At 43.8% G+C, this 21892-nt stretch overlaps 1 protein-coding gene across 1 annotated transcript; it reads left to right on the plus strand.

Moving 5' to 3' along the window:
- Window positions 1-246: 246 nt before the first annotated feature.
- ppie (peptidylprolyl isomerase E (cyclophilin E)) lies at window positions 247-21856 on the plus strand. The gene is made up of 10 exons (XM_073034691.1): window positions 247-316; window positions 6852-6950; window positions 7321-7364; window positions 8728-8754; window positions 9394-9475; window positions 11844-11947; window positions 12442-12565; window positions 18857-19042; window positions 20284-20426; window positions 21677-21856. The coding sequence occupies exons 1-10, from the start codon at window positions 286-288 to the stop codon at window positions 21743-21745; spliced, it is 909 nt and encodes a 302-aa protein (XP_072890792.1). The 5' UTR covers window positions 247-285; the 3' UTR covers window positions 21746-21856.
- The last annotated feature ends 36 nt before the right edge of the window (window positions 21857-21892 follow it).

A 21892-nucleotide genomic window follows, 5' to 3' on the forward strand; every position in this document is an offset into this window, starting at 1 on the left:
TCTATTATTAGCTATATGCTGTAAGAGAAGCGTGCAATACCATTGGGGTGATGTTAGAGAAAAGCCTCATGGTTTACCCAGAGACAACCCGTATTCACTACACCGGAGCTGCCGATCACTGCAAGAATGTGAGAGAATGAGCTTGATAGATGTCATTTACAAACAGCTTTGTGGGTTGTTTACGAATCACTTGGACAAGTGAAGGAGCCAATCAGCGATCTCGCTCTCCCTTTGGCACCGCCCCAGGCCGGAGGTTAAAGTTCAGAGGGGAAGTTCGACCCCAAAATGGCGTCGACCAAGCGGGTGCTGTACGTGGGTGAGTGAAAAGAGGCCGAAGCTGCTCCTTCGGGGTGAAGGAGCGGCGGTAGGGGTACGGGGTTTAACCTGGTGAGCGTTCAGATGGGGCGTGAGGGGTCGGTTCTCGACGGAGGGATTCCTGTCGCGGACGCGGGAGATCTGGAGCAGCTCAACGGGGCGAGCAGCATCTGTGGAGGGAAGCAGTCGGTCGGTATTTCGGGTTGAGACCTTTCAGGTGAACAGAGAGTTCGGCCTGACTGGTCTACGCCGACCAAGATGCCCGTCTAAGCCAGTCCCATTTATCCGCGTTTGGCCCATATGGCGAATAACCCTTTCCTATCCGTATACCTATAAAACCATAATACATGGGAGCAGAATTAGGCCACTTGGCCCATCGAGTCTGTTCGCGATTCCATAATGGCCGATTTCTTACCCCTCTCAACCCCTGGGCCACAACAGCAACCTCTCACTCAATGTCAGCAAGGCCAAGGAACTGGTTGTTGAGCAAACACGAGGAAATCTGCAGATGCTGGAAATTCAAACAACACACACAAAATGCTGGTGGAACACAGCAGGCCAGGCAGCATCTATAAGGAGAAGCACTGTCGACGTTTCGGGCCGAGAGCCCTGAAGGGTCCTGACGAAGGATCTCGGCCCGAAACGTCGACAGTGCTTCGGGAGGAGGAAATCAGAGGTCCATAAGCTAGTCCTGATCAGAGCTGGGGAGGGTCAGCAACTTTAAGTCCCTTCGTGTCGTAATTTCAGAGGATTTATCCTGGGCCCAGCACCTAAGTGCAATTACAAAGAAAGCACAGCAGCACTTCTACTTAGGAGTTTGTGAAGATTCAGCATGACATTTAAAACTTTGACAAACTTCTATAGATGAGTGGTGGAGAGTATATTGACTGGTGGCAACACAGCCTGGTGTGGAACGCCAATGCCCTTGAATGGAAAAGCCTACAAAAAGTAGTGGATATGGCCCAGTCCATCATGCCCTCCCCAGCACTGAACACATCTACATGGAGTGTTGTCACAGGAAAGCAGCATCCATCATCAGGGACCCCCACCACCCAGGTCATGCTCTCTTTTCACTGCTGTCAACAGGAAGGAGGTACAGGAGCCTCAGGACTCACACCACCAGGTTCAGGAACAGTTACTACCCCTTATCCCCTTTGTGGATAACTTCACTCAACATCACTTGCCCCATCAGTGTCCTGTTCCCACAACCAATGGACTCACTTTTAAGGACTCTTCATCTCCCGTTCTCTATATTTATTGCTTGCTTGATTGTTGTCTGTTTATTTATTTATTTATTTCCTTTTTATTTGCAAGCTGGGTTTTCTTTTGCATACTTGTGGAACGCTCAAGTTGGTGCGGTCTTTCATTGATTCTATTATGATTATTATTCTATTATGGATTTATTGAGTATGCCCACAAGAAAATGAATCTCAGGGTTGTATATGGTGACGTGTATGTTCTTCGATAATAAATTTACTTTGAACTTTAATAATAATAAAAAAGTTGCCCCGAAGTTTTGATTATATCTTTTCCTTCTGACCGTAAACATATGCCCTCTGGTTCTGGGGAAAGGATTGAGTGAATGCTGGTTGTCAATTGTTGCATTAATGAAAGGTCAGATTTACACTAATCAAAGTTTATAACTACCCCATTCCCATCAAAGCTCCCTGGATTCTATTACTTACAATACAAATTGTTTTTCCTAAATCATGTGTATATTGAAACGTAACAGTGAAATGCATTGATTATGTTAACAACCAACACACCCAGGAATGTGCTGAGTGCAGCTGGCAGTAGAGGGAGCTAGCTTCGGTCAGCATGGATCAGTTGGGCTGAATGACTCATTTTGATGCTGTATGACTTTCTCAGTCTGACCAAACCTGGGGTCCACAGCATGAAAGAGGTTGGGAACCCCTGATGGGGATGGAGTCAACCTGAAACTTACGGTAGAGTGGAATTAACCGATCTAAAGGAGTAAGAGCTGGTGAGAAGGGTGAGTGGAGAGGAGAGGAGTTGAGGGGTAATGGATGGAAGTGACAAAGGGTTGAAGATGATGGAATCTGACAGGAGAGGGACGAGGAGCATTGAGCTAAATAAGGGAGGAGGGGAAGAGTGGGGCATGGAAAGAGGCAAGAGGGGAATGTGGGCTGGTGGGGGTGGGAAGCTAAGGAGGACAGCGGTGGGAACAGCTCGCCTGAAATTGGGGAATTTCCTGCCATAAAATTTTAGATGGCATAGTTCTACCCAGGATATGAAGTGCTCTCTCTCTCTCTGTGATGCCTCACCTCCTTCCCTTTCTCCCATGGTTCATTCTCTTCTCATCTCAGATTACTACTTCTTCAGCCTTTATCTTTCCCACCTATCGCCTCCCAGCATCTCCCCCTCCTCCAACCACCTACCGTCCCCCTCCCCTGACTTCACCTATCACCTGTCAGCTCATACATCTTTCCGTCCCTCGCCATCCTATTCCGGGTTCGTCCCCCTTCCTGATGAAGGGTGTCGGCCCGAAGCATTGACTGCTTATTCCTCTCCATAACTGCTGCCTGGCTGGCTGAGTTCCTCTCCAAAAGAGTGTGTTGATGTGTGGGCTGCCCTTCTTTGTGTTTAACTTCACCCTGGAGGAGGCTGAGGGAGAGAGGTGGGTGGGGGCAATGGTGAGGTGAATTAAAATGGCTTACCACTGGGCATTCCTGAAGGCCGTATCAGATGGAGCACAGGTGCTTGGCAAAGCTTTTGCTTGGTTCATGCCCTTGGCCTCATCGATGCAGAGGAGGCCACATCGAGAGCACCAGATGCATTAAGCAAGGTTGAAGGAAATGCATACGAATCTCTGCTTCAACTGGAGGGCCGTTTAGAGCCCTGGATCCTGCTGAGGAGACAGGCGTCACGTCTATGATTGGAGTGTGGGATGAACAAACTACAGAGTCTTGGAGAGAATGGTCCTAACAGAAGGCAGAAACCATAAACGGGTAGGGAGAAGAAGATGTGGCTGAGAGTGGAATCGTGTTGTGTCTGGCAAAAGTGTCGAACGATATGATGAATGTGTGGGGTCTGTTGGGCTGAAAGGTGAGGATCAGGGAAACATTGTCCCTGGTCTCTGGAGCGGAAGTTGCGAGAAATAGAGGAAATGCAGATGAGGCTCCTTCAACCACAGAGGGTTGGAAGCCCCTTTCCCTGAAAGAGCTGAATGTACTGGAGAGCAAGGACAGGTGCAGAGGAGACAGAGAAATTGAGAGAAACGAATGGGATCCTTATCAGAGGCAGAGCGGGAGGAGGTATAGGCTACAGAGCTGAGGGAGTCAGTGGCTTTGTAGTCTGTCTCCTTATCTGGAGACAAAAAGAAGTGGCCTGACCAAAATATTTCCAGCATGTCTAGTTTCTGTTATACTGACCTGTGCTGTTCGTTAATCAGTTTTGGACACTTTCTGAAGCTTTGGCACTGAGCACATCCAGTTAAAACTTTCTGGGTCGTACACAGTAGGAGATCGTAACCAAAATGCTGGAAGAGGTCAGGAAGTCAGGCACCAGCAGTGGTACGAGCAAACATTTCAGGTCCATAACCTTCCATTTGATGTGACAGCAACTATGTATAGTTGTACAAAACCATATCTCTCCCTCTCCCTCTCCCTCTCCCTCTCCCTCTTATATATAATATGTACCTGGAGATCAAACATAAACACTGACACAAAGGTTGAGAAAAGTCAGAGTCAGGCAAATGGAAGCAGGTCTCTCAGCCCAAAGAATCCGTGCTGTCCACCAAGCATTCATTTACACCAATGCTACTCAATCCCCATTTTCCCTCTCCCTGACATTATCATCAAGTCATTTCAGAATCTACTACACACTACAACCGATAGGATCGCAAGAGACTGCAGGGAGCTGTAGACCGCCTGCTGTATCGCAGGTACAATCCTAACCAACATCAAGGACATCTTCAAGAGGTGATATCCCAAGAAGGCAGCATCCATCATTGAGGACCCCCACCGTCCAGTACACGCTCTCGTGACGACCATCGGGAAGGCGGATGAGAGGCCAGATGATCCATCCTCAATAAAACAGGAACAGCTCCTCCGCCATCAGATTTCTGAATGGTCCATGAAGGCTACTTAATTATTTTGCACTATTTATTTATTTTGTAATTTAATGTTATGTCTCTGCATTTCCTGACGAAAGGTCTCGGCCTGAAACGTCGATTGTTTATTCCCAACCATAGATGCTGCCTGACCTGCTGAGCTCCCCCAGCACATTGTGTGTATCGCTGTAGATTCCCAGCATGTGCAGTACTTCTTGTGTCTTTGCACAACAAACTTCACTTCATACAAGACCATGATAGTAAACCTCATTGTGATTTCCACTGGCCAGTTCGCCAGCTGACCCAGTGGTACACGTTGTTACTTCAAAGCCCCAGCAACCCGAGCTCAGTTCTGACTTTATTCCTGTCTGTTTAGACTTGGTGTGTTCCCACGTGGCGTCCGTCCAGGTGCTCCAGTTACATCCCACATCGCAAAGCTGAATGAATATTTCTCATGTGCGGCTATGTCGTGGATTCTGAGGGAGTTCAAAGTAAATTTATTACCAAAGGACATATATGTCACCGTATACAACTCTGAGATTCATCTTCTCACGGACATTCACAGTAAATACAAGCAACACAATAGAATCAATAAAGGACTGCACCCAACGGGACAGCCACGCAGTTGTTGTGCAAAAGACAATAAACAGCAAAAACAAACAAATAAATAAACAAAAAAAATCGAGAACACGAGGTGAAGAGTCCGTGAAAGTGAGTCCATAGGTTGTGGGAAAAGTTCAGTGATGGGGGGGGAGTGAAGTTAATCCCTTTGGTTCGAGAGCCTGATGGTTGAGGGGTAATAACTGTTCCTGAACCTGGTGGTGTGAGTCCTGAGGCTCCTGTACCTCCTTCCCATTGGCAGCAGTGAGAAGAGAGCATGACCTGGGTGGTGGGGGTCCCTGACGATGGATGCGTTTCATGTAGAGGTGCTCAGTGGTGGTCGGGGCTTTACCTGTGATGGACTGGGCCATATCCACTCATTTTTGTAGGGTTTTTCATCCCAGGGCATTGGTGTTTCCGTACCAGGCTGTGATGCAGCTAGTGAGGGACCTGAGAGGAGTATGTATGTATGTCAGGGGGCTGGAGGGTCCGTTTCAGTGCTGTGTGTGACTTTGTGACTTAATTGCAATGTGGGACAAAGCAAGAATCCTCACATTCCCAGGGTGAGTGTGCAAACTCCATGCAAGTAGCACCAGTGTATCCAGGTCAGTGGTGATATGAGGAAACGGCTTTATTAATTGCACTGCTGTGCCCCCCAAAGTCATCCATAACTTGTAATTATTACTGTAATGATTATCAAAGTGCATCCAGATAATAGAATATCTACCCTGAGAAGGTCTCTCTGCCTGGTTTTAATGGATGATGCTTTGACCATAATCTTAATACCGTCATACAGCAGCATCAGTGTACTGCTGTGACGTTTGAAACTCTGGAGACTGTGGGTCTCGGTGACTTTGTGAATGGATTACAAACTTTTTAACTGGACATCTTGTTATAGAGAGATGTAATGTAGGTTTGTTCTTTAGTCTGAGCATTTGGCTTTAGACTGTTAGGAGTCAAGGTTCAAAATACACTTCCTATCAAATAATGTATAAATTATATACCTTGAGATTTGTCTGCTTACAGGCACACACAAAGCGAGAAACCCGAATAACCCGATTTAAGAAAAGAAAGACAATAACCAGATCCGCTTCCCGCTTCCCGGTGTAGGCCCAAGCCTCGATCTCAGTTCATCATATTAGTGGGGCAAAAATGCCACAAAACTGGCAGAGACGACAGAAGTGGGAGCAGTTCACAGCCTCAGGGCTTCCCGTCTGTCTGTGCTGCTATTTAAATTGACCGAGGTAGTGCCTCGCTCTAGTACCCGGACACTCTTGGTCCGCACAACCTGAAGCCGATCTCGATCTCCCCAAGCTGGCTCGGCGCGTGGACTTTTATAACCTCGTATCTGGGTTGGGTGGACAGGCATCGGAACTCTTCCACATCGACTCCGCTCCAGATCGCTCACTCCAGTGGCGCCCGCGACCCCTGTCTTGAGCACGTTGCCTCTCGGCTTTGTGATGACCCGCACGGCCCATCCTTTGAATTGGCTTCGCCTCGGCTTGCTTCGTCATTGTTTGCGGTGATAGTTTACACATTTTACTTCAGCCAGGTGTTATTAGCATGTTTTTCCTTGCCTTTTGAACTACCAATGGGCTGTCACATGCATCCCGGAGGAATCTGAGGCATTTCCACAAAAGGAGGGAAGATTTTCAGTCATGAGAAAGGGTCTCGGCCTAAAACGTCAACCGTTTATTCTTTTCAGTAGACGCTGCCTGACCTGCTGAGTTCCTCCAGCATTGTGTGTGTGTGTGTGTGTGTGTGTGTTGCTCTGGATTTTCAGCATCTGCAGAACCTCTTGTGTGTTTGCATTCTCCTAATTGCATCTGGCAAGAAGCTGAGGTATGTTTATCATTTTAAATAGGTGGCCTTGCTGAAGAGGTGGATGAGAAGGTGCTTCATGCTGCGTTCATTCCATTTGGAGATGTCATGGACATTCAGATTCCGCTGGATTATGAGACAGGTAAATGCTGATAGATTCACCTCACTGAGCTCTGGTCAGGATCAGAAATGCAACAGATTTAATAAGTATTACTTCCTTTGTGATTTACAATTTTTTTTGGTACACATTGTATGAAAACTTGAACGCTCCTAATGAATGAGTTCTGATGTTCCAAAATTCTTGTCCTAAAACTTAAACTTCTAAATTTAATTTTAAATATATAAAGATCTAAATTTAAAATTTGGTAAAAATAAATTAGTTCTAGATTTTACATCGTACAGTATGTATGATGACAGCTGTTTTCTGTCATACCTGGTGTTTTATATTGGTAAATCTGGTAATAAAGATTGTAAAATAGTTAAACAATCTAAACTATGTTATTCCTGTTTAGAGAAACACAGAGGTTTTGCATTTATTGAATTTGAGAATGCCGAGGTGAGTTAGTTTTTGTTATATTTCTAATAACCAAAATCAAACTAGTCTGTCAGTCATCAGTATATGCATACTAGAAACTAATTTGAAGACCACTCAGTATTTTATTTTCTAAGTGTCCAACTAGAAATGTTATTGATATTCCATGGGTGAAAGCTATGCATTTCAGCTAGCAAATATTTTTTGAACAAATTATATAAATTAACTCTTTTTCCACTTCCATGCTCTCAATCTGCCCATCACCCACTCAATCTGCCCATGGGTCCACTATCTTCCCCGGTCAGATTCCATCTTCTTCATCCTTTTGTCATTTCCACCTATCACCAGCTTAGAGACTATCCCCTGTCTCTCACCTTTCAACCCCCCTCTCATTAGAACCCATCTACCACCTGCCGGTTCTTTCTTCTCCCCTTGCCACCCCCCACCACCCCAATCTTTTTGTACTGACTATCTCCCGTACTTACTTCCAGTCCTGATGAAGGGTCTCAGTCTGAAACATTGACTGGACATTTCCCCCTGTAGATGCTGCCTGACCTGCTGAGTTCCTCCAGCATTTTGTGTTGTAGATTTCCAGCATTTGTTGTCTCAACATAAAAAATGTGCTTACTGTTTGTTTAAACTGGGTAATATTTGTGCATGTTTTCCCTCTAATTTTCATCTGCAGTTGTGTTGAATGTTGAGACTTGTGCAAAAGTTCTGAGTACCGGGAAGTATGTATAATGCTAAGATAACAATGGGAGGGAGATGGAATGGCAGGAGGTACTGGATATCTGGAATAAAGATGACCTCTGGTTTTTAGTTTCATGTTCCAAGGACACCTGTTTGATATTATAGATACAAAAGATTGCAGATTCTGGAATCTAGAGCAGAAAAAATAACCTGGGAGAGCTCATCAGGTCAGGCAGCCTCTGCAGAGGCATAAAAATGGGAGACTATTCAGGTCAGCATCCTGCATCCTCCCAGATTCTGCTTGACCTGCTGAGCTCCTCCCACAATTTGTCTTTTACTCCTGTGTGATATTGTTACCAGCGGGAACAGGTGTAAAGTGTGGATTGTGAATGAAGACGTGGTTGTGCCACCCCACTCCCAAAGTCATTTGATCCATCTGTAACACAAGCACTCTTGCTTCAGGAAGAGAAAGGCTTTTTATATTTATGAAAATGTCTGTTAACTGTGAAATGGTCTAGTGCCTTACCATCTATCGCCTCACATTTAGTTGTATATTTAAGGCATTTATTTCATCCACCGATGTTATGGTCAATAAAATCTTCTCCCTCCAATGCACTGCTGAAGTATAATGTTCAGTTAAAAATAGGTTTGGAATGCTGCTTATTGATGGCTTACAACTTTTCACTTATTTTTCTAGGACGCTGCAGCTGCCATTGATAACATGGTAGGTGGCAAACGGTGTGCCCTCTTCACATTCTTTTATTATAGAGAGCGACATTTTAAAATCGGCGTTAATGTAGCGATTACTTGAAAACAAACCCAAACCCTTTAGAGACTGATCGAGGGGCTCAACACTGTGTGACGCGCTTCCAAATAACTGAGCTCTAGGTCAAAAGAAAATACATCCGATCCTTTGTTATTAAACCAGCAAAACCAAACGATATTATAGTGATATTAGAAATTAGCATAACCAAAATTAGCGAAATTACAAAATAAAGAGAGTAAGAGTAATTAGTGTTCTAATTAGTGGTCAACAGAAAATATCATCCATAACCCTGGCTGCCTCTAACTAAGCTAACGAACTAGGACAAAGTGTGAATACATAACTATTCTCATTTGCTTCTAGCACACCCCAACCCATGTGACAAATTACCGTAACCCATAAAACGTGTACGCAAAACAGAATTCAGACAGACAGAACATAGATATATAACTCCTACAGTTAATAATGTAAAATGGTTGAGAACTGATACCCATTGAAGTACCAAGTAACAATGGGTGAGGGATCTGCCTGAAAGTGAAGGATATCCAAAAGCACCCTACATAATTGTCTAACTGTCTTTATTTTCATGCCATCTACCAGAATGAGTCTGAACTTTTTGGAAGGACAATCCGAGTAAATCTGGCAAAACCTATGCGAATTAAAGAGGGATCCTCAAGAGCAGGTGAGGAGTAAAACTCATAGAATAAGTATTTTCCTCATTGACAGAACTTAAATAGCTACTACAGGATATACAGTGGATTCTGGTTAATTAGGTCACCTATTAATCGGGGCAGCTGCTTATTTGGGACAACCCTTACAGAACAGAAACTATTTGCAAAAATAGCTGGGATTCCTTTCATTTATTTAGGACATTCATTGTAATTGGGGCAGGAGGCTGTTGCCAAACAGCTTCTAACTAGCATACTCTTATGTGGCATTAGACACTACACTGTGCTTAGAGCAAACAGTCTTTAAATAGCATCAGTTGCATGTGCTTGTCTTCAAAGGCAGTGGTCAATCAGGCCTCAACCCGAAACGTCGACTGTTTATTCCTCTTCTGGACGCTGCCTGCCTTGCTGAGTTCCTGCAGCATTTTGTGTGTGTTGTTAGGATTTCCAGCATTGAAGAATCTCGTGTGTTTCTGCGCTGCTGAGCTGTCCAGGGGGCAGTGCTGAAATGCAAAGGCTGAAGAGATTCAGAGTCAGTAATGTGCCGTTTATCGCAGTGACATCAATCATCATTCACGACCTTGCTCAAGATCATTTTGATGTTGAGAGCAGCCAGGAAAACAGATGGGAGAGGTTCAAGCAGCAGCTTACAGGCTAAATGGGGAGAGATTTGGAAGTAACTTTGGTAGAGCCTATGAATTGTCAGTTAGCGGCTGGGGGAGGCCACTCGTCCCATTGAGCATCTTCTGTCCTTCAGTAAGTTTGTGATTTATCCCATTGTAACCTTAACTCTGCATCCAGGCTCCCTGTGATAACCTTTCAACCCCCAACTCTTTAGAATCTATCCACTTCTGCCTCGAAAATATGCAAATACTCTGCTTCCACTGCCTTTTGAGTCTTTAAGCTCTAGACTTTCAACCCTCAGAGAAGAAAATTTGACCATAAGACATAGGAGCAGAATTAGGCCGTTTGGCTTATCGAGTCCTCCACGAGGACCACAACCTTGTCGTAGGGTTTGGAGGCTTGTGCGCCTCAATGACCCAGAGAGCTATGCTGGCTGGAGTCAGGGCTTTATGCTTTGGCTCAAGTTAGGGTCACCCATGCCAAACAGGTCAAAGGGTAGAGGCCAGACTAAGAGTGACCCACTGGTCCTCCAAGGTTCGAGGGTTTGGCTCCAGGCTAACAACCCTGACTGATAAAATTGTTATGGAAACAGCAATGAAGAATCCTTCTTCATCTGAGTGTAACAGTATTCTTGAGTCTCCACCGGCGACTTCCATGACCAATAGTGGCGAAAACCGAGAGGAAGCTACTGACATGATGACAGAAGCCCTGAACACTGACAGAGATGAAGGACCTTCATTGCTGCCCTAAATTTCAGCGACATAATGGGTAGTAGCCGGTCAAAGAAAGGATATGCTGGCATTGTAGAGAGTCCAGAGGAGGTTCACAAGGATGATCCCAGGAATGAAAGGGTTAATTTGTGAGGAGCATTTGATGGTTCTGAGCCTTACTTGCTGGAGGTTAGAAGAATGAGGGGATCTCATTGAAACCTACCAGATATTGAAAGGCTTAGATCAGGGGTTCCCAGCCTGAGCTCCACAGACCCCTCAGTTAATGGTAGGGGTACATGGCATAAAAAAAGGTTGGGAGCCCTTGGTCTTGATAGAGTGGACGTTGAGGAGTTTCCAGTAGTGGGGGAAATCTAAGACCAGAGGGCACAGCCTCAGAATACAGGGATGTCTTTTTAGAAAAGAAAAGGGGAGGAATATCTTTAGTCAGGGGGCAATAAATCTGTAGAATTCATTGCCTGAGACTGCTGTGGAGGCATTGGGTATATTTAAAGCAGAAGTGGATGAGTTCCTGATTAGTAAGAGGATCAAAGGTTATGAGGAGAAAGCAGGAGAATGGGATTAAAAGGGACAATAAATCAGCCATGATGGAATGGTAGAGCAGACTTGATGAGTCATCTGCTATCTATCTACTGCCCGTTACGCTGCTGGTGTTTACAGCAGCAGTGAAGGTCCTCCCTCTCCGGTGGTGCCCAGGGCTTCCTTCACTGCGTCAGTAGCTCAGTTCTTACAACAGTCAGTCATGCCAGCCTGACCTGTTTGGCCTGGGTGACCCTGCCAAGACCCAAAGCATAAAGCCCTAACTCCAGCCAACATAGCTCTCTGGGTCATTGAGGAACACAAGCCTCCAAATCTGATGACAAGACGGTGGTCCTCTTGGATGGTCCTTTCTGAGATAAAGAGCCAGAACTGCTCACCATACCCCTACTGCAAACGGAATAATTCCTTTTAAAGCCTCGCTGAACTAGTGGCGTTAACGTAATTGTTGCTATTTGTAACTGAAATATAAGTGATATTTCTTTCAATCTAGTGTGGTCGGACGATGATTGGTTAAAGAAATTTGCTGGAAAGACCCTGGAGGAAACTGAAAGCGATGAGCGTGGAAGAGACAGTGGAGAAACACAAACGCAGGAGGTGAGGCTCTTTCTCTTGAATCACTGTGAAACACTTTGGGAAAATAATTCCACATAGGAAGGCATTGTGGTTGGACGAGCACCATTTAACGGGTTATTTTAGCTCTGGAATGCCCTAATACAAAATTTGGCAAAGGCTGAAGTGGTATCTGGAGAGTGAGATGGATGCTGGACTGTGATAAATGACAATGAAGTCTGTCTTATTGGGTTGTTTAACCAGCTCAATAATTCACAAACATCTATATTAAATGTACCTCTCGTATGGTATGAAATCAAAGCGTTAACTGCCTTTTTCTTTAAAATCATGGAATGCTGCTAAGACACCAGAAAGTAGAAATCCACGATTTCTTAGTGAAAATATGCAGATAACATTGATATTGGGAAAATAATATTTGATTTTATTATTTTATGTGAATGTATGTCAGCACTTTAGTATTTGAAAGTTCCTTTTTTGTTCATAATTATTTTAATCATTAAAAATAATTATTTCTTAAGGGTGAGCCGCCAGCCAAAAAATCAAGAGCCAATCCTCAAGTCTACATGGACATCAAGATAGGCAATAAGCCTGTTGGTAGAATACGGTTTTTATTGCGAGCTGATGTTGTTCCAATGACTGTAGGTAAGCAGTTATGTAACACACAGACGCACACACGTCCACTCTCTCACACACACACACTCACTCAACACACGCGCACACACGCATTCACTCACTCACACACACGCATTCACTCACTCACACTCACACACACACACTCACTCAACACACGCGCACCCACGCATTCACTCACTCACTCACACTCACACACACACACACGCATTCACTCACTCACACACACACTCACTCATACACACGCACACACGCATTCACTCACACACACACACTCACTCATACACACACGCACACACGCATTCACTCACACTCACACACACACACACACGTGTCCTTATTATTTATAACCACCTTGTTAGTTACACTTATTTCCTTTCACCCACCTTGTATCTGAGTCGCCTGAGGCTGCCTGCCCAGACTACAGGCCATGGGCCGTTTCTGCTAATGTTATATTTATGCTCATAGTAGATACTCTCTTGAATTGCCCTTTTTGAAATGCCATGGTTTTGGGGATTTGCTTTCTATTGTATAAAAATCGGAACTGAAGTGGCCGAGATCTGTGAATGTGCACAGCTTGAGGTAAAGCAAACGTTCTGTATATTCAGGTTTTACACGTGAATCACCTGATTTCTGCCAAATGAGCCTACAAAGACTGAAGCCTCAGCAGTATGGCTTCTGGGCTCTTTTTCCTATAAGAAGAGTGAATTGATGAAAAGGATAGAAGTAGTTGGCAAAGGAGATGTGCAGGTCACTCTTGGGCAAGGTGCAGCACCTGCTTAATCATATAACAATTACAGCACGGAAACAGGCCATCTTGGCCCTTCTAGTCTGTGCTGAACGCTTACTCTCACCTAGTCCCACCAACCTGCACTCAGCCCATAACCCTCCATTCCTTTCCAGTCCATATACCTATCCAGTTTTACTTTAAATGACAATACCGAACCTGCCTCTACCACTTCTACTGCTTAGTCCCTGATCAGGGTCATGTGAAGCCATGGGAGCAGGTGGTGGATGGTTGTATGAGCAGCTGGTGCATATCACGTCCTGGGCTTGCGACCACAGACACCAGGCAGACAATCTCTTGTAAAGAAGAAGGCAATGGCAAACCACTTCTGTAGAAAAGTTTGCCAAGAACAATCATGGTCATGGAAAGACCACGATCCCCCACGTTACACAACATGGCCAATGATGATGAGTTGGCAAAAACCCTGCGATGTTACTCATGGATTTTAACTACATAAATAAGAAACAGACCAGCTTGTACCAGAGAGAGCAAGAGAGAGTGGGTTTCTTAACAGGATGTAGGATAGTTTTCCGCAAAACTGGCTTGGAATTTTCCGGAAGCCCTGAGTCATAAAGTCAGCACTGATATTGAATAAAAGCTCCAGGGGCAACTTTGTCGTCTGACTGGTGAGGCCATAGCCAAGGCTGATGTAGCGACCATTGAGTTTAAAATGTTTATTATTGTTAAAGGTTAACGAAGAGAGAGAAAACAAATAAAACACATAGCATACTAGAAAACACAAAATACTGGAATTAACTCAATGAATTCAAACAGATGTAGATTACCTGATTCTCGGTAGTGTCTTGCAGCCACTCCTGTCCACCTGAGTCAGAGCAGCTGTTGAGCCTACAAATCCCTTGGACCTGTTGGATAAAGTGACAAGCTAAGGCTCCTGCAACCTGGGTCCTCGTCCCTGCTGAACTGCTGTCCAGCTCCAGGCCACTCCCTCACCTGCCTCCTGGATCAAACCATCCATATCGCCGTTCCCTAATGTAAACCAGGGGTTCCCAGCCTTTTTTATGCCATGGTCCTCCTACCATTAACCGAGGGGTCCGTGGACCCCAGGTCGGGAACTCCTCGTGTAATATAATGTTTGCAGTTGGCAGTCCCACTCAACACCTCTTGGGTTGAATTTTTTCAAGGTACAGAAGCGTTTGCTAGAAATCAGATCTCCAGCAAAGCCCAGGTGTTGCAGTTACAACACATCACCTGTCCTGCCGTCCCTGTCAAACGTTGTGAATCCATAGAATTAGTTCAAATTTCTATTTATCTAATAGACAATAGACAATAGATGCAGAAGTAGACCATTCAGCCCTTCGAGCCTGCACCACCATTTTGAGATCATGGCTGATCATCTACTATCAATACCCGGTTCCTGCCTTGTCCCCATATCCCTTGATTCCCCCATCCATAAGATACCTATCTAGCTCCTTCTTGAAAGCATCCAGAGAATTGGCCTCCACTACCTTCCGAGGCAGTGCATTCCAGACCCCCACAACTCTCTGGGAGAAGAAGTTCTTCCTTAACCCTGTCCTTAATGACCTACCTTATTCTCAAACCATGCCCTCTGGTACTGGACTCTCCCAGCATCTGGAACATATTTCCTGCCTCTATCTTGTCCAATCTCTTAATAATCTTATATGTTTCAATCAGATCCCCTCTCAATCTCCTTAATTCCAGCGTGTACAAGCCCAGTCTCTCTAACCTCTCTGCGTAAGACAGTCCAGACATCCCAGGAATTAACCTCGTGAATCTACGCTGCACTTCCTCTACAGCCAGGATGTCCTTCCTTAACCCTGGAGACCAAAACTGTACACAATACTCCAGGTGTGGTCTCACCAGGGCTCTGTACAAATGCAAGAGGATTTCCTTGCTCTTGTACTCAATTCCCTTTGTAATAAAGGCCAACATTCCATTAGCCTTCTTCACTGCCTGCTGCACTTGCTCATTCACCTTCAGTGATTGATGAACAAGGACTCCTAGATCTCTTTGTATTTCTCCCTTACCTAACTCTACACCGTTCAGATAATAATCTGCCTTCCTGTTCTTACTCCCAAAGTGGATAACCTCACACTTATTCACATTAAACGTCATCTGCCAAGTATCTGCCCACTCACCCAGCCTATCCAAGTCACCCTGAATTCTCCTAACATCCTCATCACATGTCACACTGCCACCCAGCTTAGTATCATCAGCAAATTTGCTGATGTTATTTTCAATGCCTTCATCCAAATCGTTGACATAAATTGTAAACAGCTGTGGTCCCAATACCGAGCCCTGTGGCACCCCACTAGTCACCACCTGCCATTCCGAGAAACACCCATTCACCGCTACCCTTTGCTTTCTATCTGCCAACCAGTTTTCTATCCATGCCAATGTCTTCCCCCCGATGCCCTGAGCTTTGATTTTACCCACCAATCTCCTATGTGGGACCTTATCAAATGCCTTCTGAAAATCGAGGTACACTACATCCACTGGATCTCCCCCGTCTAACTTCCTGGTTACATCCTCGAAAAACACCAACAGATTAGTCAAGCATGATTTACCCTTGATAAATCCATGCTGGCTTGGCCCGATCCTATCACTGCTATCTAGATATGCCACTATTTCATCCTTAATAATGGACTCTAGCATCTTCCCCACCCCCGATGTCAGGCTGACAGGTCGATAGTTCTCTGTTTTCTCCCTCCCTCCTGTCTTAAAAAGTGTCTTCCTTAGTGAAAACAGATCTAAAGTACTCATTAAATTCTTCTGCCATTTCTCTGTTTCCCATAACAATTTCACCCAATTCATTCTTCAAGGGCCCAACATTGTTCTTAACTATCTTCTTTCTCTTCACATACCTAAAAAAGCTTTTGCTATCTTCCTGGCTAGCTTGCGTTCGTACCTCATTTTTTTCTCCCCGTATTGTCTTTTTAGTTAAGTTCTGTTGTTCCTTAAAAACTTCCCAATCATCTGTCCTCCCACTCACCTTAGCTCTGTCATACTTCCTTTTTTTTAATGCTATGCAATCTCTGACTTCCTTTATCAACCACTGTGGCCCCTTTCCCCCCTTTGAATCCTTCCTTCTCTGGGGGATGAACTGATTTTGCACCTTGTGCATTATTCCCAAGAATACCTGCCATTGCTGTTCCACTGTCTTTTCTGCTAGGCTATCCTTCCAGTCAACTTTGGCCAGCTCCTCCCTCATGGCTCCATAGTTTCCCCTGTTTAACTGCAACACTGACACCTCCGAGCTGCCCTTATCCTTCTCAAATTGCAGATAAAAACTTATCATATTATGATCACTACCTCCTAATGGCTCTTTTACTGCAAGTTCGCTTATCAAATCCTGTTCATTACATAACGCTAAATCCAGAATAGTCTTGTCCCTGGCCAGCTCTCGTACAAGCTGTTCCAAGAATGCATCCCGTAGGCACTCTACAAACTCCCTATCCTGTGGTCCAACACCAACCTGATTCTCCCAGTTCATCTGCATGTTGAAATCCCCCATAACTACTGTGACATTTCCTTTGCCACATGCCAATGTTAACTCCCTATTCAACTTGCACCCAATATCCATGCTACTGTTTGGTGGCCTGTAGACAACACCCATTTGGGTCCTTTTGCCCTTACTGTTCCTCAGTTCTATCCACACAGACTCTACTTCTCCTGACCCTATGTCCCCCCTTGCAAAGGACTGAATCTCATTCCTCACCAACAGGGCCACCCCACCCCCTCTGCCCACATTTCTGTCCCTACGATAGCATGTATACCCTTGTACATTCATTTCCCAGGTCTGATCTCCCTGCAGCCATGTCTCCGTTATCCCAACAACATCATAGTTACCCATTTGCACCTGGGCTTCAAGCTCATCTGCCTTATTTCTGACACTTTGTGCACTCAGATATAGAATTTTTAGCCCATTTCTCCTCTCTCTGTTTGAATCGCTGCCTATTGTGCTTAACCCAGCTCCCCGAATTCCCATCGGGTTATACGCCCCTAGAATTTTGTTGTCCTTCCTAAATTTACTTCTTTCAACACATTTAACTCCATGTTCCGTCAGACCATCCCTCTGTACATGTGTCCTCCTTATCACTTGTTCTGCCTCACCTTTCTCTACTACACACTTAATATTCCGGAACCGTGTAGTCCCCACCTGTCCTTTATTCTTCCTCTCGCTATCCTCTCTCACATTCTGGATCCCCGCCCCCTGCAAATTTAGTTTAAACCCCCCCCAAGAAGCACTAGCAAGAATGTTAGTACCGCTCCAGTTCAGGTGTAAACCGTCCCCTCGGAGCAGATCCCACCTTCCCTGGAACAAAGCCCAATTATCTACAAACCTGAAGCCCTCCCTCCTGCACCATCCTCTCAGCCACGTATTAATCTTTATAATCTTTCTGTTCCTTGCCTCACTCGCACGTGGCACAGGTAGCAATCCTGAGATTGTTCTAGATTATTCTAACTGGTTTATCAGTTGGATGTAATGTGTACTAATGAGTTTTTATCTACACAAGTCTTTCATAAGTTAAGAAAAACAGCCCAGTTAACATCAAGCATTGGACATCACTGCCTGAAGCATCCATAAATCTTGTGGAGGCTGTAAAGAGTTTTTTCTTTTCTTGCTGATTTGCTAATCACCTTCATTCTGCATCCTGTGGTTCTTAACCACTCCATCAATGGGAACAGTTTCCCTCGCTTAACAATGAACTAAAACCATTGGGTCAACTTACAACCTCTCGGCTCCTACAGAGGACAATCCAAGCTTCTCCACATAACTAAAAGTTCTCTCTCATAGAATTAATACAGTATGGAGAGAGGCCCTTCAGCCCCAGTTATCCACACTAATTGAACCGTTCAAGGTGCCCATCTAAGTTAGCCCCATTGTCTGCATCTGGTCCATATCCCTCTAAGCCAAGGGTTCCCAACCTGGAGTCTACAGACCCCTAGGTTAATGGTATTTATCCCTGGTATAAAAAAGGTTGGAAACTCTTGCTCTGATATTTTCTGGTCCACCTACTGTACCTGTCTAAATGTCTTTTACATGTTGTTATTGCACCTGCACGTCCTCTGGCAGTTCATTCCATAAATACGCCACTCTCTGCATAGAAGAAGTTGTCCCTCAGGTCCCTGTTAAACGAGCCAGATTCACTCGTGTCATTAGACTGGTATCTGTCATATGCTTTCTCTTGCTGCATTACTTAGCTCGTTTTTTCCCCGTCATCTGTGTTAATTTCCCTGCCGTGAGGAGAATATACTTAGATTATAGCTGAGACATCTCTAACTTAAAGGTTTCCAGTTGTTCAGTTATGGTTGTGCATGCCAAGTTTAGTCCCAGTGTTCTTTGGCTAAATCTCTTCTCGTCACATTGGATTTGGCCTTTCTCCAAAAGACTGATTTTTATCGCTTGCAGTGATCACAAAGTGTACACAGTGGGATGCTTAGGAATCTGATTTTGTAAATGACTAGCATAATTAATATAGTAAGATCTCACAGATTGTCCTTGTGTAAATATTTAAATAAAACATTTTTCCCAGAGAATTTCCGTTGCCTCTGTACACACGAGAAAGGATTTGGATTCAAGGGCAGCAGTTTCCATCGGATTATCCCCCAATTCATGTGTCAAGCTGGTGACTTCACTAATCACAATGGCACAGGAGGGAAATCTATCTACGGCAGGAAGTTTGATGATGAAAACTTTATTCTGAAACACTCTGGGGCAGGTAATGTGGTGTGATTTCTGCTTTATTTTTGAAAAAGCATAGATAATTCTGTTAGCATTCGAAGTGATTGATGTAAAGACTGAACGTCTGACATTTGCTGTAGTTTTGTCTTTAATTTCTTGGCCAGTTTTACTGGTGAACTAAGAGGCTTGTCTTTTGCTGCTGAAGAATAAAAGTAGTAAAAAATGAACTCATTTAATTGACAGGGCTTGTGATTTGGACTCTGTGGTTAATGATACGATGTGTTTCTGGCTGCTCCATTGTTGCTATTTATTTTGGGCGATTTTAGATTGGGGCGGCCTACAGATAATGAACACTGAGCTAAACTGAATATGCCTGGACGCTTTTGATTTTTGTGTTTTATATTCTGTGTTTTTCGCCCTTATTTTTTGTTTGCTGCTGCATGCGCAATTTTTTTTGCGCATGGGGAAGTGGTGGGGGGGCGGTGTTTGATGTCTTTCTTAGAATGGGTTCCACAGTTCTTTGTTTTGTGGCTGTCTATGGGAAAGATGAGCCTCAGGGTTGTGTTCTGCACACAAACTTTGTCTAAGCTGCAGCGGGATTCCTTTGGTTCCTTTGCTGTGCCCGTTTGGATAGAATCGTAGTTAATTTTAGATGAGGAACCTTGGCGGGCAGGTGTAGGCATCACACCAGAAGCTAATTCTTCCAGTACCAACTGGATTCAAGAGCTGTCTTTTTTTTCCTTCCCTAATTTCAGTGAACACTGCAGTCACTTGTAGCTTCCACCTTTATTCCCACTGAGTAGCTTGAATCAGAGAATCCCCGGATGCTCTGGCTTCCTCCATAGTCCAAGGACTTTGCTGTTTAGAAGCTTCAATGGTCATTGTAAATTCTCCTGTGGTTAGGATAGTGTTAAATCAGGGTTGTCGGGGGTGACTGGGCAGCACAGCTCAAAGGGCCAGAAGGGCCCAAAATAAAATCCAAGGATTTAACCTACAAACAGTGTGATAACATGCCACATGGTCGCTCAGACATCATCTGGAATTTTTGAAGAAGCGTAAGATTTTGTTTTCAAAAGTAATTTTTTTTGGATAGAATTGATATTTAATTTAATGCCTTGCGTGCTGGTTTAATTTCTTGAAGGACATTGGCTTGGCAGCTGCAAGAATCATGTAACATTATTTAAGCAGCTTAGGAATAATAGGATCCTGCTTTACTGGATCAAAACCACTGAATTTCTTACTCTTTAGTTGAGCTCATGATCCCTGCATTTGGTTTAGGTTTACTCTCAATGGCAAACTCAGGAGTAAACACAAATGGATCTCAGTTTTTCATTACCCTCGAAAAGACAGACTGGCTGGATGGAAAGCACGTAGTTTTTGGTGAAGTTCTGGAAGGAATGGATATTGTCAAACAGATGGAAGTGAGTATTAAACCCCAGCGTAATTCTACTTTTTATTTTTCCCATTCCATAATCCCTCGTCTTTCTGATCTTCTAACCTTTATTTCTACCGTGGACCAATACCATTAAGCAAGGGGTCTGCAAACCTTAGATTGGGAACCCCTGTTCTAACACGTTAGCTGTTGTTTTCTCCAGTACAGTCATTCGAATCGCATATATAGGTGAACAGTGCTGATATTCCCAGTAATTTCTTTTGCTGCAGTGATAGTAGTGTCTCTAAGGTTGCGTGAGGTGTGCATGTTCACCGAACAAGTGAGAAATGTGGGCCCTGCAGATGAAAGAAAACTTGAAGCTTAATTTTTTTTAAATGGCATTTTTAAGGGATTGTATTCCTTCTCAGTGAGAATTGAATAAGTTATAACAATGAGTAATTGTATTACTTAAGATGTATCAAGTAGTTGATTTTGTGCATTTTATAAATATATTTATAAAATTAACACATTCTGGTTTCTATGATTTTGAATTATTTTAAGGAAATTTAATCATTCACTTGATATTGAAACTATTGAATAACCTCATAGTTCCCGCCAATAATTGAATGACACAATAAAAGAGAGAGAGAGGCATTAATTGGTGGTGGGGAAAATCTGGAAAATAGCACCACTTAGAATTCTAAGACAGTGGAACAACAAGGTACTGGCACAGCAGTGATGCGAACAAACACAAAACACTTTTTGTAGAAGTCAGGAAAATAGAGACTTATGTCATGGGGGGGGGGGAGGGGAGGGAAGAATGGTCATTGGAATGTACTTTAGCAAAGACAGACTGGAGAGAATGTGAACCAAGAGCTAGGTTTGACAAACAGCTGAAACTAAACCAAAAGGAAAGCTCATAAAAGTGAAATCTGGAAGAATGAGATGTTTGAGGTTATGGGTTAACCATATGTGGAATGATTTTAATTTTTACAGTTGTTTTGGTGGTGGGTGGAAAAACCACAGTGACCACATTTTTAAAAGGGTAATTGTTTTGAGAACTTAAATATAATTCGGCAGAAGTGAAATGTTGGAGGAATTGAAATTTATTTACATGAATGGAAAAAACATTCAATATATTGATTTACAATCATCAGTCTGGCTGCAGCAAATTTTGTTAATTTTGTGGGCACTACTTTAAGGTGAAAATATTTGAATGAACAATTTAGTTTGTTAATAATGTTTAGTTCAAGATTGTTTTTCCTGAAATATCTCTAACCGGTGTGTTGTTATTTCCAGGCTCAAGGTACAAAGGATGGAAAGCCTAAACAGAAAGTGATAATTTCAGACTGTGGAGAATACGTGTGATGGCAGTGGGTGTTAGCTTCTGTAGATTTCAGTGTTCCCCTGTTTTCACTGTAAATGTGAAAAATTATTGTAAATATATCAACATTCATAAATTAATTTTTTTAAAATACAGCTTTCTCTTTGCAGAGACAATGAAAATTGTTCATG

The sequence above is a fragment of the Hemitrygon akajei genome, chromosome 32 (assembly GCF_048418815.1).
Source record: "Hemitrygon akajei chromosome 32, sHemAka1.3, whole genome shotgun sequence".
Classification (NCBI taxonomy): Eukaryota; Metazoa; Chordata; class Chondrichthyes; order Myliobatiformes; family Dasyatidae; genus Hemitrygon; species Hemitrygon akajei.